The following is a 16,821-nucleotide window of genomic DNA, read 5'->3' as shown; positions in this document are numbered from 1 at the left end:
CTTAACCAAATCTGTTATATTGACAAGCTCTGACATTACAATCCTAGTAATATGGATTTTGTCTCAGAATAATTATTATAATAGTATTTCAACTCTTGATCTCATAATTTAATTGTTAACTATATGCTGTATACCGAGTAATTTTTGACCATAAATGAGGAAAGACAACTCTTATGTAAAACAATTATTGCGACAAATCTTTAACTAAATGATAACACAGCTGGGAAGTACATTTGACCAATTAAAATATATAGTGAGCAGCTTGATGCAATTTGATTGGTCAACTTGCTTTCCTGTTGTTCCGCAGATTTCATCAGACGGTTCTTCTAGAAACTAGAGTGTATGGAATCAGACGGTTCTTCTAGAAACTAGAGTGTATGGAATCAGACGGTTCTTCTAGAAACTAGAGTGTATGGAATCAGACGGTTCTTCTAGAAACTAGAGTGTATGGAATCAGACGGTTCTTCTAGAAACTAGAGTGTATGGAATCAGACGGTTCTTCTAGAAACTAGAGTGTATGGAATCAGACGGTTCTTCTAGAAACTAGAGTGTATGGAATCAGACAGTTCTTCTAGAAACTAGAGTGTATGGAATCAGACGGTTCTTCTAGAAACTAGAGTGTATGGAATCAGACGGTTCTTCTAGAAACTAGAGTGTATGGATATATTCGAGCATGATTTAAATTTCAAGAGAAATATGTTGAAAATGGTGAAATAGCGTGAGAAGGTTATGTTAAGCATTTGCAGTCATTTTTCTGACACAAACAGTGCTTTATGAATTAACAAAAAAATGCTACAAATACATTGAAACTGGTATTAGAGTAAATTCAGGTTTAAAAGATGCAAGAAGAAGCTCGCACTACTAGCAGTAGTTCCGTAACCTTTAAATAATAAGGTTGTGGTCAGTCGTGTTAAAGTTCAGTAGTGTAGCTGGTGTGACTGCATTATATTGATCTCATCAGACAATGGAACTGGCAGAGCAGCTATAATATACACATATACAATAACCGTATATTAAAGACTGACAAGGATATTTTGTATATACAGTAGATCAGAGTAAATATGTACACAAATACTAAAACACCTTCAAAATAGTGCGATTAAGTTTCCAGAAGTGAGTCGTTGAGAAACATTTCAAAGGCTTTACTATCATCGCACTCCTTCAAGATAAAAGAAGATAAATCGGAATGCGAATCGGATGAGTCATCTTTAGGACGAGTAAGTTCCTTGACTATCGACTCATCAGTCGCACCGCCCGCTCCTTCCAGCTGCGCTATTAGAAACTCTTCAAACTGTCTACTCGCATTCAGCTCCTCACAGACATCAGTGTTAGCCGCACCCGATGTACTTGTGTGAACTGATCCCTTCATATCTATGGAGCTGTCATCTGTCTCCTCCAATGCTAACTGCATGGCTGCTGTCATCGTTTCCACATAGGAGACCTCAGAGTCCGCTAGAATACAGAAGTTGGACAAACTTGGCTAAATCGTGTGGCTTAAATAATTCACATCACTTCCTGCTACCCCTGCTGATGATAAGTTAACACTGAACTTGCGATATCTATTGCACTCAAACCTTTCTCACACCTACATGTAATACCTCTGAGGTGACTAGACATGAACGCTGGACAGGGTCACCAGCGTTCGGAAAACCAAAACAAATTAGAAACATGAGAAAAGGCAGTGAACCAACTAAACTGATCTAAAAACAACAAAAAGATTTAAAAAATTAACAACTAAAACCTATAATGAATCGACTACTAAATGATACTGATACATACTACTAAATGATACAGAGTTTAAAACAGCAAAGATAGATCCATTTAGACATTGAATATAAGTGGGACGGTTAACAGTATCCAAGCAGTCCACTTATGCCTGGTTATCTCTAAGCTTGCTAAAAACCAAATGTAATCATAGTGTTACACTTCCAGCCGTATTATGACCAGCATTATGACCAGCGGGCTAACCTGAGCATTACTTCTCATTGTTTATAAGACAACACTTTTCTCATGATGTGTAGTTTGAAAGTTAGAATGGCAAATGTTGTTATATGTTAAATACAAATCAATGTTCTGTCCAAAGACTTTTCTATTATCTGGAAAACGCCGAGTAGCGCAGCTAGTATATATACATATATAACTAGCTGTGCTACCCGGCGTTATCATGAGAGAAATGTTTTGTGTATTCACAAACATATTTACTATATATCATGTATACATATATAATACATATTTATTACATATCATGAGAGAAGTGTTTTGTGTATTTGAAATAAATTAAGAGAAAAATAAAAACAACTGTAAAGGTTTTAAAACTTTGTCAAACAACTGTAACTTTCAAGCTATTAGCCTGGCACATTGCCAATGGAAAATTCCAGTAAGCTGCTAGGCTTCTAACGACTGTACTCCATGACGTTGTGTCAGCATTGTTATCAAGCTACAATTATTCTAATAATAGCTATAGTCGGAATGCAGACAGAAATACGGACATACTTTGAGAAATATATATATATATAGACAAGGTTGCAATGCATGAATACGAATAGTTCATAAAAAGGCAGTGCTTATGCATTTTGCTAAACATGGAAAATGGGACTAGGTACGTTAAAAGAAAAGCTTTGTCTAGTAAATACAACAATATATTCTCTTTCCACAGTGCCCTTGAAATCACTCCGGCGTGCATACTATTCAGAGAACTCTCTTTGCAAGAATGCACATACATTTACGAGTCTAGCTACAGTTCAATGTAAAGGCTTCCTCATACATAAAACCGATGCTCGATCAATGAGTACTACATTAATGTCTATGAACAAAATGTTGATGCTGCATATTTGACACTTTCTATATAATGTGAAACAGAAATAGTTAGTTAATGAGATTGATAACGAGTTTTCTAGCTATGCATTTTACCCGCCGCTGATAGTAGTCTGAAGCTAGCTAAAGTGTTCTTATTTTTTGATAACCTGATGATAAAGGCAGGCCATTATTTTTAACTAAACAGTAAAGCTTACGCACTTCTGGTACAAGCAGCATATACGTATGTACAGTCAAACCTCAGCTTACAATCACTTCAACATGCAAACTTTCTAGCATATGATGGAAGATTTGTGCAAAAAATTGACACGACACCTGAATTAAGTTTCAACACGTGAAGTTGAAGTTTCTTGAAACTTTGCAGTTTATAGGAAAAATGAAGAAGCTGTTTAAAAGTGAATGTAAAAATAGAACATATAGAAAATAAGTTAGTTTCACCCTCACCTAGTCTATTGTTAGAGTAAGTTATCTAGCAAGTCTCTATCATTACCTCTGAACCCATGCATCATATGCGGTAGTCTACACTGCTTGTGTGTCTCTAATGGAAGTAACAATAAAAAACTATTTTTATTGATTATCAATTTAGTCATAGAATTTTACATATCAAATATAAATATAAAATTACACAAATTTTTGAAGTATTCTTTTAAAATATTAGGTTCAAGGGTTTCAACATATAAAGCATATTTTGGAACAAATTAACTTTGAATGTAGAGGTTTGACTGTATTATGTAAAAGTTTTACTGTAATATGTAGAGGTTTGACTGTAGTATGTAGAGGTTTGGCTGTAGTAAGAAAAGGTTTGACTGTAGTGTGTAGAAGTTGGACTGTAGAATGTAGAGGTTTGACTGTAGTATGTGGCGGCTTGACTGTAGTATGTAGAGGTTTTATTGCATTATGTAGAGATTTGACTGCATTATATGGAGGTTTGACTGTAATATGTAAAGATTTGACAGTAGTGTGTAGAGGTTTGATTGCAGTATGTTGAGGTTTGCCTGTATCGTTTAATTAAAAGTCCCCAAGTTTACCTTTGACATCATTAAATAGAGTTAACACTAAAGGGAAGGGCCCGTATATGACATAAAGATTGCACCTAGAGACCTAATTCTATAATCATATAAAGGATAATAGAGCAGTGTAATCTGCCCAAGTAGACTTGCCTAGGGTAATTAGAAGTTAACAAATCACATTTAGGTTTAACTACGTGTGGTTTAAAAGTAAACTGATCACTAAACACTCACCTGTCTGAATGAAGCAATGCTTCACTTTAGCTATTTTACTCTAAAACTGGAGCTACAGTCGAATTTTTAACAATACAGAATGTGGATAAACTTGGGAGCATTGACTTACCTATCGGTAGAGATGCTGCAAACTCAATGTGGTCATATGGTTTATGCATGGCGAATACTAGCGGGTTGATCGTTGAAGTAAGCAGCTCCACGCAAGCTACAATGATGTGTAGCCAGGGAGAATTTTGTCTCAGGGGCTGGAGAAGGGGTGGTTTATGGAATTGCCGCTCACAACGAGATGCGAACAGTGACTCAGTTTGTTTTAGCAGACTGTTCACTCTGTAAAAACATCATACAAGCTATTGTGGCATCTAGTCTCTGCAGCTATATTAAGCATAAGAAATATTAAATAAAAATAACCTATACTATAACGCAAATAACTTATTACCTAATAAACTACTACATTTAAGATGAGTTTCTATTGATATGGGAAACAAATGTTTTATTTTCTGTTTAGCATGAACGTGAAAAATATGATGTGTGTAAAAAGAGAATACAACAGAACAATGAGGAGGAGTGTCTTGTTGAGAGAAACCAACTAAAATTAACAAATACTAAATACTAAAGAGCTGGACTATATACTATATACTAAATACTATATACTAAGGAACTGGACTATATACTAAACACTATATACTAAGGAACTGGACTATATACTAAACACTATATACTAAGGAACTGGACTATATACTAAACACTATATACTAAGGAACTGGACTATATACTAAACACTATATACTAAGGAACTGGACTATATACTAAACACTATATACTAAGGAACTGGACTATATACTAAACACTATATACTAAGGAACTGGACTATATACTAAACACTATATACTAAGGAACTGGACTATATACTAAACACTATATACTAAGGAACTGGACTATCTACTAAATACTATATACTAAGGAACTGGACTATAGACTAAACACTATATACTAAGGAACTGGACTATATACTAAATACTATATACTAAGGAACTGGACTATAGACTAAACACTATATACTAAGGAACGGGACATGGAAGGAAACAGATTGTTTAACAGCTCTGAGATCATTCTGTGTTATACTGTGGCCATCTCATACTAGGTTTTACCAAACATGCAAGGAAACTAATAGTTGAAGCACTGCGGTGGAATTGCCGTTCACAACGAGATGTGAACAGTGACTCAGTCTGTTTTACCTGAGTGTACATTCTGTAACAACATCATACAAGCTACTGTGGCATCTAGCTTCTACAGCTACATTGAGCATATGAATTATTGAATAAAAATAACCTATACTATAACACAAATAAGTTATTAACTAATAAAATACTAGATTTAAAATGAGTTTCTATTGAATTGGGAAACAAATGTTTTGTTTTCTGTTTTACATAAACATGAAAGATATCATGAGTTAAAGAGAGAATACAATAGAACAACAAGGAGTGTTATGCTGAGAGAAACCAACTATAACTAACAAACACTACATGTGCTGTATATACTAGGAAACTGCAGCTAAAAGGAAACAAATGACTTAACAGCTCTGAGCCCATTCTGTGTTATACTGTGGCCATCTCATACTAGGTTTTACCAAACATGTCGAAGCACTCCAGTGAAATATGCAAATTCACAAGCCTTGATGCTACAGCAGATGCAGAGGAATGACAGCAAAATCATACTGCATGTAGAGTCCTTAATACTACCCATGATTGGCTAATTTTAAAAAGATAAAAACTGACATAAAAAGTCAGTTGTTTTATATTAAAATCAACTTGCTTAAAAATAACATGTAACGCAGTTAAAAAAAGGTGTCACCTCAAAAACAAAAAGACATAACTTTAGGTTATATATTTCTATGTAACACAAATTACTTTTTGTTACATAAAAATGATGTTACATCGCACCAATAACAGCTGCTATAGTGCATACCTCGCATAAAGTGCAGGAAGACCACTGTGTTGACTAGATATCCAATCATATCGGCTCTTTGCATGGTAAAGTACGGCTACAGTATCTAAGTAGTGCTTTATGTCTGCACACGTGTGCTGCCAATCATCACACTCATGCTGTATGAACTCTGGTAGTCGCATTCGTTCACATAGTAAGTAATGGCATTCCTCTGTACTGAGACACCCTAAACAATGACAGCCTTGGCAATGGGTTTCATAGATGAGAAAGAAGGAATTCCATGATCTTATATCTATCAGCAACCTAAAGGAATTCCATGATCTTATATCTATCAGCAACCTAAAGGAATTCCATGATCTTATATCTATCAGCAACCTAAAGGAATTCCATGATCCTATATCTATCAGCAACCTAAAGGAATTCCATGATCTTATATCTATCAGCAACCTAAAGGTTTTGTTTATCAATGATATGGGAAAAGAGGGTGAAACTAGCTTCCCAGACGAGAGTATTTTATTAATGGCTCAAGAAAGGAAAGTTTGACAATCAAATGAGATAAAAACAATTTGATCTCATTTGATCTATTATGACCATGAGAATAACACACAGGGACAACTTTATGCAAAAAATCTTTTTAACAGACGTCATACAAACAATTAAACCAATTACAGCAAAGTTGATTTGACCAACCAGATTGCTTAATTAATAACACAGAATACGTCATGACAACTTTCTAGAGTAGACATCTTGTAGTAAAAAACTAACTGCAATTTGGCTTGGTAGGAATAATCATAGACGTGGGAGGAACTATCATAGATATGGTAGGAAAAATCATAGATATGGTAGGAATAATCATAGATATGGTAGGAACAATCATAGATATGATAGAAATAATCATAGATATGATAGGAATAATAATAGACATGGTAGGAATGATCATAGCTATGGAAGGAATAATAATAGATATGGTAGGAATAATCATAGATATGGTAGGAACAATCATAGATATGGTAGGAATAATCATAGACGTGGTAGGAACTATCATAGATATGGTAGGAATAATCATAGATATGGTAGGAACAATCATAGATATGATAGGAATAATCATAGATATGATAGGAATAATAATAGACATGGTAGGAATGATCATAGCTATGGAAGGAATAATAATAGATATGGTAGAAATAATCATAGATATGGTAGGAACAATCATAGATATGGTAGGAATAATCATAGATATGATAAGAATAATAATAGATATGGTAGGAATAATCATAGATATGGTAGGAGCAATCATAGATATGGTAGGAATAATCATAGATATGATAGGAATAATAATAGATATGGTAGGAATAATCATAAACACGGTGAGAATGATCATAGATATGGTAGGAATTAACATACATAGGATAGACAGATTCTGCATTTTAGAGATGAATAGCAATATATTACATTCTGCATAGGCAAATAAGAAAATTTCCTGCAACACGATGCCGAAGCGACGGATAAGAGAGCCTGGTACATTTAATAAGGAATTCATAATTAATATGCACTCGGTCTACTCATGCGCAGACCAGATCTTCTATCCAGACACTTGTCCTTTCCTTTCAGTCCAAAGTACTTCCTACATATTTTGAGTGGCTAATTATTGGTCCATTAGGTGGTGGTCAAGGCCTTTTAACAACTCCAGCGATTTTACAAAATTAAATGTGCCTATAAAGACATAAGAAATGAGTGGATAAATACAAGTGTAATCAATACACACCGGTCTTCTGCTCGTAGACGGGCCAGGAGATACACGCAAGCTCCGGGTCACACAGCAGCTCCTCCAAACGACCCAATGTTTCATTGAAATAACCTATCAGATCTTGCACATCCTGGCAAAATACACCAATAAGCTTTTAAAGATAATGCTGTCATCTACTAAACAAAAAATGGAAGTGACGATTATGAAATTACATAAATGCAAATAAAATATTTTATGATTTCTATTCTGCAAGTATTAATATTTACCAACTGAACAAACCCTGCTTGGTGGGCATGTTTCACAATTTGAACAAAGTTCATGAGAGCAACCATTATTATAAAACAGCATGAAATTATACCAGACAATAAGTTGAAATACATTGAACTAGCATGATTGTCTTCAGAATTCAAAGTGAAGTCCCAACGGATTTTAAAAAGATTGATAATAATAGCTATTAGTAGATTAGCTATAAAATCTATTCCTGGAAAAAGGGATCAATCATGGTGACTATTATAAAAATAAGTTATTAAGCTAACATATAATTTTGAATAGAGAAGGTTAACTTGGCTAGGTAAAAAGTCAAGTTATATGGAATGGTTTCGCATTGCGCCTCAGATCAGTTTAACAAACAAAATAACTACCTTGAAACTTTTAGTAACTTTCACAGAAATACTTAAATGAAGCAAGAGGCAAGAATTTAGTGCTCAACAACCAGCTGCAGTAGTTAAGAGTCTGGCACTGATAGTAGACAATTAGACTGTGTGAGGTAAAGGAGACCAGGTCAACAGACAGCACCTAAACATCATGTGCTAACAGGGCATACTTTATCACGCCTGCATAAATAAACCGATTTCCACGCTTCATATATGAACAAACTTTTAAAACATTTCGGCATCGTGCCAATATACACACCGCAAACATATGAAATCATTTACCTATAGAAGAGCAGAGCTATATGTAATATATTGGTAACTGGTAATTTGATGAATATGAAACAAAACTTGTTATTAGCAAATAAGTTGCAGAGACTTGGTGAAGTAATAGATTAAGTGGGTAGCAACAAGAGTCAGCACCATGTGCACGACATCCCGTCGCTGTCGAGAGGCCAAATCTTGGTAAACTTTTGCATAGAATGAGCCGGTGAGAAAAGACTCCAACAATGATTTCAGCTCTGTCAATGTCACGTCTGGCAGCTTTGGCCTGTTGTTGACAAGCCACTCTATCCCTCTGGGTAACTAGGCAAAAAAATCAGAGCACGTTGTCACAATAAAGGACAAAAAACTTATCAATAAAATCTCTTTCTACTGCAAGAAGAAATTAAAGTCAAGTATTTGTGTGATGAAGTTTTTAAACTGACCGATATATGAACTGACATTGATATAACAAACAAAGGAAATCACAAACACACAATAACTTAGCAATGACAAACCTCATGATGATAGTCTATGGTATTGTCTAGCCGGTCCACTCTCACGTGACTGATTAGCTTTTGCTCCAACAACTCATAAACTCCTGCCTCATGCTGAATTGTTTCCTTAGGCAGTGTAAATGGACTCAGAAGGAGCAAAGGTATAGCGGGTATCACGGGTTTGCTTTGCAAAAATAGCCTCAACTGCTTCCGAAATGCTCTCCAGTAATTCTACAAATAGAGAATGTGACTGCAACAAATACAGCATTTGTTTTGCCTGCTATACTTTCCACCCTTCCCATTATCTGTTCACTAAACATGATGGCTTATAATTGAGAAGTCAGTGTAAATCTCAAATGGGAAACAAAGTAAATAAAAGATGACCAAATTGTCTCGTATGAAGCTGTAGATGATTGAATCAGGTTAGCATTGTACTTATTCCATAGTAATTCAGACCGGCATCACTGCAAGATAGCTTTAGACAAACAACTTCATGCATGAGTTTATAAAATCAAATCCAAGTACAGCAAAATCTTATTTGTAAACAGCAGATCCCGTGTTGTGCTGACTGGCTTGTCATAATAATTTAATACGTTTCACTGAGACAATGATGTGCCATTGTCGATAGCCGGATGGTTGATGTCTAACATTGGTCGATGACAGCTTTTGTAGGACTTATTCTGTGACAGTAAACCATTACAAATGATCAATCATTTGAATATTTTATATGCAATGTCAGTTTTGTCTCTCTGAACAGTGAGAAATCACCAGAAATCTACAATGGTGTGATTCTACTTGTACAAAAGTGTAGGTATAACATCTCAATAAAGTCTACCTCCGCTACGAGTAATCTTCCTAAGAACAGTTATGATGTATAATAACTGCTATATTATTATAATGCAAATAAATTATAATCAATTTAATGGAAATTAACTTTCAGCAAACCGCGTGTAGGACAAATGATAAGCTCATATGAACACTGAATTCAGTATTAGGTCTAGGAAGAGTACAAGTCCAGTTTATAGGAAAACTGGCTGTGCCTCCCGACGTTGCCCGGGTGTTGAAAATCAGCTTATAAACAATGAGAAGTGATGAGATTTGCTTACCACTTGCTGGCAGGCTACTCTCCAGCAAGTGGCAGGCCATTGCCAAGTGGCCTGGTACATTGCCAATGGAAAATTACACTAAGCTAGTTAGTAAGCTTCAAATGCCGGTAGGCAATGACATTGCGTCAGCATTGTTGCCCAGCTAGGCTATTCTAATAATAGCTATAGCCGGAATGCAGACAGATATACGACATACAGACATACAATCAAACATGGATAACTCGCCCTCGAATAGCTCGAACACATGGTTAACTCAAACGGTTTCTTTGGTCCGTTCCCACGTAATGATAAATTGCTTTAGATAACTCGACCTCAACTTTGTTAACTCGAACAGTTTTTTGTCCAACGGCTACCGAAACGGTTGTTATCGCTTTAGAAAATCACTTTATTCCAAGCCATAGAGGTAAACCTCAACTTTTCGTAGTTCATAGGCGTCGTTATTACCACCATCGGCAAAATATTTTTGTCAACGACTTTTCTAAAGGTTTGATGAAATTTGATTTTTACTAAACATCCGCTTAGCGATGGCCCTTCGGAAGCAAGGAAAAGTGAGGTAACCTTCGCATAAACTTCAAGAAAATTCAGCTAAATTGATCATGGTTAAAACGCTCAAAAGAAAAAGATGTCTTTTCTTCTGAGCATTTCAACAACGATCAAGTTTTGCCAATTTTAATCTAAAAAACGTCCTGGCAATAACATCACCTCAAACAACAAACCAATCTAAAGTGATAAAAAAATCTCTATACTTTTGGATAAAAAGTTTTTAAACTTTACATTAAAAGCATTTAATTTGAAACAAGCCATTTATGCTTTTGATTTATATTATAGTTTGTATATGTACATGTTTCTACTAATAAATAAATAAATGGACTTGTGACAGCGCTTTGATAACTTGAACGCTCTGATAACTCGAACACTTTAGCTTGGTCCCGTGAAGTTTGAGTTATCCATGTTTGACTGTACTTTGAGAAATATATATATAAGATAAAAAGCTTACAGAGTCAGGATCCTCAGCAAAAGGTAGAAGTGCAAGAGCCATGTTAGCCCCAAACAATGAGGGTTTCAAGCTGCTAGATTGAGAGAGTGTCGGACAACTCCGTATACAGACACCAAACCTTCTACTAATGGCGCCAATCTGGTTTTCTATGGTAACTGTGTAGTGGCTTAGGAGCTTCCCCTATAAAGTTTGACACAATTAGTTTAAAGGAAGTGTTAACAAGTTTGAACAATAAAAGTCAGGAGTCAGCTTGAGTTGATATGAGAGGTGAAACCGCAACAGACCATAAGAAAAAGGAGACATACTAATGCATCTGCAGGCAAGACACATACATACAAACAACTGACTATCATGTGTTGCCCCTGTCACTCTACTAATAACATACAGATTGTCAATATATTTACTTTCATAATAATCTGGAAAAGTTTAAAATACTTATGCTAATAGATAGACCTAACTCATTATATTATAGTACACCACAAATCTCACATACTATTTCTAAATATTTTAATATTTCTAGTCTAAAAGCTTTGCATATGCAGAGGGTTTTGCATTTCTTAAATGTGACAAGCATCTTGCAGTACTAATACTTTGCTGCAACAGCAGCTAACACAAGTTGATAAATAATTGGTGCAAATTGAACAAACGTCAACAATCATAACAAAATCTCACTTCGAGACAATAGACAGAGTAAAGTTCATTACAACCTAAAACGAGATGGACAACTTCTGAAAACAAGACAAAACTGAATGTATGGGCATGGTAATCACTTATATGGTACATTTAGACCAAGTCCTGCAACTGTGAATCTTTTGATACCAAATAACTGTAATGTGAACTTTGTTGCAAGTCAACCTTTAACCTTTTAACCTTTGCAACTTTGTTGATTAATTTTAAATAGAACGAAAGTGATCACTTTCTACTACTACTTTACTACTTTCTGCAATCTAATATATGACACGTATCTACAACAACAGTTCAAAGTGAAGCCACAACGATCGTATAATATATTATATTTTTCTACAAGTCTATCATAAGTTACTTCAAAGACTAACTTGACAATATTACATTATTTCTATTTATTAATATATCTTTATACTTTATATATGTCATCATACTTTTATTACATTAATATTTAACTCTCCTTTTGTTTCCCACTTTAAAAGTGTTATTATAATACTTTTTTCAAATGCTCCTATTTTTTGTCTTATCACTGTAAAACATTCCTATTAAATGGGATTTATGCTAACGAAGCTCCTATATAGATATTGCTACACATTATGGCTGCACTATTTGAATGTGTGCGCTACCGAAATTATGGTAACCATTATAGATTATAATTGTACTAATATAATCAATATAATCGTGGGGCAATATTATAATTTGATATGACCATGGAATCCAGATTATAAGTGGAAAACCTCTTCAGAGCTTGAATTGTGACATGATGAGGCACCATGATAGCATCCATTCAATTAAATTATAACATAATGCCATCATTAAAATTACATTATATTTAAGTCACGCGGAGCAGCTAATGGCCGTGTTAAGGATTTAATCTTTCACGGTCAACCATACTTATTACTTGGGTGACACCGATCACCAGCCGAAATAGCTCAGTTGGGAGAGCGTTAGACTGAAGATCTAAAGGTCCCTGGTTCGATCCCGGGTTTCGGCAATCACCGATCCTGGTGGCTGGTATCTTTTTTCCTTTTGTGTTGACACAATAAGCATGACAAAATAACCCACTTTTACACCACTATCCATTAACAAAACTTTTTCAGATACTAACCAACCCATTTCATTCAATTTCATTACCTATGAATTAACAAAACAATATTAAATTTTAACACACAAGCACAGGTGTGTGCAGGTCTCTTCGAGAAGATAATTTGAGTCATACTTGCCAAGCAGTTGAGAACAAAAGCCTGAGATTGACGGTAAATGTAGTAGTTACATCTGAAGCCTAGATTTCTTTGTGAAGTTTTTTTCTTCATTGGTACCTACACAGGAGGCCCTTCCACAATTTTATTCAATGTTCAGGTAATCTACTATCAATGTGAGGTCGTGGTCGTTTGCCCACGATATGTCACGGCTCCATGTATAATCTTTGTTTATTTTAACTGTAGAGCAAATCGTTAGATTTTGTTGCTCAATGTTGCTAAATCTAAATAGCCCTGGTTTTATGGCAAAAATACGGTTTAATAGCGGTCTGTTTCATTGTTGCTAACTTTGTATGATGATGAGGGCTCACAACTAGTAAACAAAGGGAAAACGACAAGCAAAAAAATTAAACCACTACTTTTATTGTACATATTACAATGAAATATTGCAATATTACAAATCAGAAAAAGCTGGAGGAAAACGGGAGATTTTGTCAAAAAGGGAGACTGACTTAAAAAACTGGAGGGTCCCGGCGAAACCGGGAGACTTGGCAAGTATGATTTGAGTATATGCACAAATACATAGCTGAATATAGGGCAATAAATCGGCCACATAAATCTGGAGACATAGGAAAGTCATTTTAATACATTTACTCGATGTCGCTTTACCAGACAAAATATATAGCTGCATGCATCAGACGATTAATTTATATGAGAAACATATGGATGATTTTGGTCCAATGCACTCTCCTGAGTGTGTCAAGTCAACAGTCAACAGCATCTTATTACTTGACAGCTCACTTGTTTTGCATTTCAAAATAAAAAAAGAAAACAACTGGGTTGTTGTTTTATAGCCTGCTATTTCAGAAGATGCTCTGCTATGTGGTGAATTATGGCCATAATTCAGCACATAGAATAGCAATACAGTCTATCAAAGAGTACAATTCAACTGCTCGACTACATGGCCTTGTACTGTTTGAGGATGTACCTTACCATAAGATTAAGTTTCATCTTCTACGACAATTAACACGATTGCCTTTTGTTCTTTAGTACACTGGGCGACTCCAAAATGTCAAACCAAAATGTGTGTCTTGATTATGCAATAGCGAACCTAGAATTGGTCTTTAACAATCTCCCTCGCTAAATGTTGATGTAAAATAAATTATTCTTGTAAGTTTATATATAGTAATATCACTGATAAATATATTCTAACCAGTTGAAAAGTGAAAACACTCCGTGTGTTAAACTCTGGAAAGGGCCCAAGCAAGTTACAACTCACTGAGATAGCGCAGGACAAACTCCTAATAACACAGGCTATAAATAAATTGAGGACACGAGTCTGCCATAATTCACCAATAATTCTCTAAATGTTGATAACCAGAAGACGACTCCGTTAACCTTCCAGCAGCCTGAAATTAGATCATATAGGTAAATTCTTACATGCACAGTGGCAGGGCTTTCCTCACAGACTGATCCCCGAGACAGTTTGTTTGTGAGCCAATTTGTGAGTTGCTCTCCCTCAGCAGTCGACCCCTCAGGGTGTAGTAATAACAGCTTCATGAAGTCAGAATCTACCAAGCAAAAAAGTACATGGACACTGCATGATAGTAGCGCCTGACCGTCTCAATCTAACTCAGTAATACCATAATTATGAGTTATAAATACAGGTATGAACTAAACTCTACTAGAAACCAGTATTATAAGATGAAAAATAAACATAGATAATGCTAGAGATAGCAGCTTGCTAGCGATAGAAATATTAATATTTGCCTTTCTAGTCATGTACAGACAACTCCTGCTAGAGTTGGCATATGTTAACACACCAGTTCATACTTTCCTTGAGCTAACAAGACATGACTGACTGCTTCTAACATCTCTGTACAGTAATTCATCGCTACTTCGAGGCTCACCTTTCATGGTTTCAGTACTTCTCGGTTAAAAATGTTGAGAGAAAATAAACAATAAAAGAAAGTCAATTAAAGAAAACATTAAAAAAACTAAAATACAGTAAACTACATACATATACGTACATGTATATACATGAATCTCTTTCATACTCACTTCTCACAACAAACCCAGTTAATCACAAGTACGAATATTCAGATGAAGTCTGAATTACGACCGTACTAGGTTAGGGCATTCTCTGACTTAAAAGTCAATTGATTTAGATAATGAACCTTAAAACCTTATCTTAGTATGAACAGGAGGAACTAGATGTGAAGAGCTCAATTTCACAAAGATATAAGGTCATGCGATTAAACCCATAACATTGCAGCTCTAAAAGTCTGGAATCTACCCTTTGATCTATAAGCAATCCCTGAATATCACAAATGAATTCGGTGAAAATAATTTTTAAGAACAGTCAGCTATTCCTGTTACAAAGAGAAAGCTGTGATTCTCACCATTAGTATCCCCATCCAGAGCCGTGGTGAGCACTCGAGACATGTTGAGTGGAGCATTAGAGACCATGAGAGTGAGGTGCCTCTGATGGACTGACAACTCCAACTCATCGCTCAAGCTTTGCGGTGGCAGTAGTGCTAACCTGGAGCGCTTGTTTATCTGAAGTGTGTTGCGCATCAACTTGAAGTCTTTTGAGCGTTTCAACGGCAAAATTGGCGGAGCGCCTGGAAATGTGATCATCGCTTTCTTGATATGGGTTCTTTTTCTAAACACCGAAACAAAATACAACATAATAAAAGGTCATGTTTGAAAAAAAATTTGAAAATACAAAAGTTGTAATTATTTGAAATCCCTAAACATAGGCTACGACTGAACAGGGAGTGAAAGTGTGATGTCTTGATTGTGTACAATTTATAGATGAAGCATAGAAAATAACAAAAAGTACAAACATAAAGCAAAAGGGACTGTTCGATAGTTCGAGACTTACAGCAGGACAGCCCTGCTTGCAGTTCGCAGAAGAACAGGCCTCATTAGGAAGTTAAGATATAACACCTTTGTCCATGCAATGCTACATATAGTTACAATATAGCAACTTGCAGTAGCCATATTTTTATGACACTTAGTATCAATAACACGCCCTCTGACCCTTTGACTCTCTGAATGCTCGTATTATCTCTGGATGACAGCGGTGTGCTAGTTTTACTGACGAAAATGGGAAAAATACATCATACCCCAAACAATTTTGCCAAATACTATACAAACACAAACACATATATACATTCATATGTACACATTTACATATCAATGTTTGTCGATTGGTTGGTTTTTCATTTGTGTGTCCAGCTTTAGCGACAAAGTTTTATGAATGAAAGATTTGCTTTGCACTGGATTTCAACTTGAAACCTCCAGTTCTGAAAACAGTCAAACTAACCCACTAAGCCACATGGCACAATTATTCCATGTACACAATGGAATAATTGTGCACATATTCATTACATCAGGTAAAATACGCATACTGAAAATGTGTGATGCTTACAGTCATACGAGCCAGCTTCATGGCTCACAGGTCTTGTTACGGTAAGTTTAGTAATATAAGCAAGCTTAAGTTACTAGCTTAAGTTACTCAAATCAGCTCATTTGCCAATTTTGCATTATCTAATTAGTAAACATAGCCAATAGTAACAATACTATCTGCCACTGATTATAAGCTGTTTTTTTACTACTTGTGCAACGTTGGGCATTCAGTAGTATATATATATAAAAGAAATAAATTCAATCACC

The 16,821-nt window shown here is 35.3% G+C and overlaps 1 protein-coding gene and 1 non-coding gene across 2 annotated transcripts in view; one reads left to right on the top strand and one right to left on the bottom strand.

Moving 5' to 3' along the window:
• Nucleotides 1-832: 832 nt before the first annotated feature.
• LOC137390195 (germinal-center associated nuclear protein-like) overlaps nt 833-16,821 on the bottom strand; it is a 31,980-nt gene continuing 15,991 nt past the window's right edge. Inside the window, exons 12-20 of the mRNA XM_068076486.1 lie at nt 15,543-15,805; nt 14,581-14,711; nt 11,258-11,437; nt 9,176-9,385; nt 8,820-8,981; nt 7,765-7,876; nt 6,021-6,225; nt 4,165-4,382; nt 833-1,452 (exon numbers count right to left, since the gene is read on the bottom strand). Of these exons, the coding sequence (XP_067932587.1) occupies nt 1,100-1,452; nt 4,165-4,382; nt 6,021-6,225; nt 7,765-7,876; nt 8,820-8,981; nt 9,176-9,385; nt 11,258-11,437; nt 14,581-14,711; nt 15,543-15,805 (1,834 nt within the window). The 3' untranslated portion in view covers nt 833-1,099. The remainder of the gene's footprint in view (nt 1,453-4,164; nt 4,383-6,020; nt 6,226-7,764; nt 7,877-8,819; nt 8,982-9,175; nt 9,386-11,257; nt 11,438-14,580; nt 14,712-15,542; nt 15,806-16,821) is intronic.
• Nucleotides 12,863-12,935, top strand: Trnaf-gaa (transfer RNA phenylalanine (anticodon GAA)). Its single transcript has one exon. It is a non-coding gene; the product is annotated as a tRNA-Phe (tRNA).

The sequence above is a fragment of the Watersipora subatra genome, chromosome 3, assembly GCF_963576615.1.
Source record: "Watersipora subatra chromosome 3, tzWatSuba1.1, whole genome shotgun sequence".
NCBI lineage: Eukaryota > Metazoa > Bryozoa > Gymnolaemata > Cheilostomatida > Watersiporidae > Watersipora > Watersipora subatra.
Note: the sequence above shows the minus strand (reverse complement) of the source record. Positions and strands in the feature narration are given on the sequence as shown.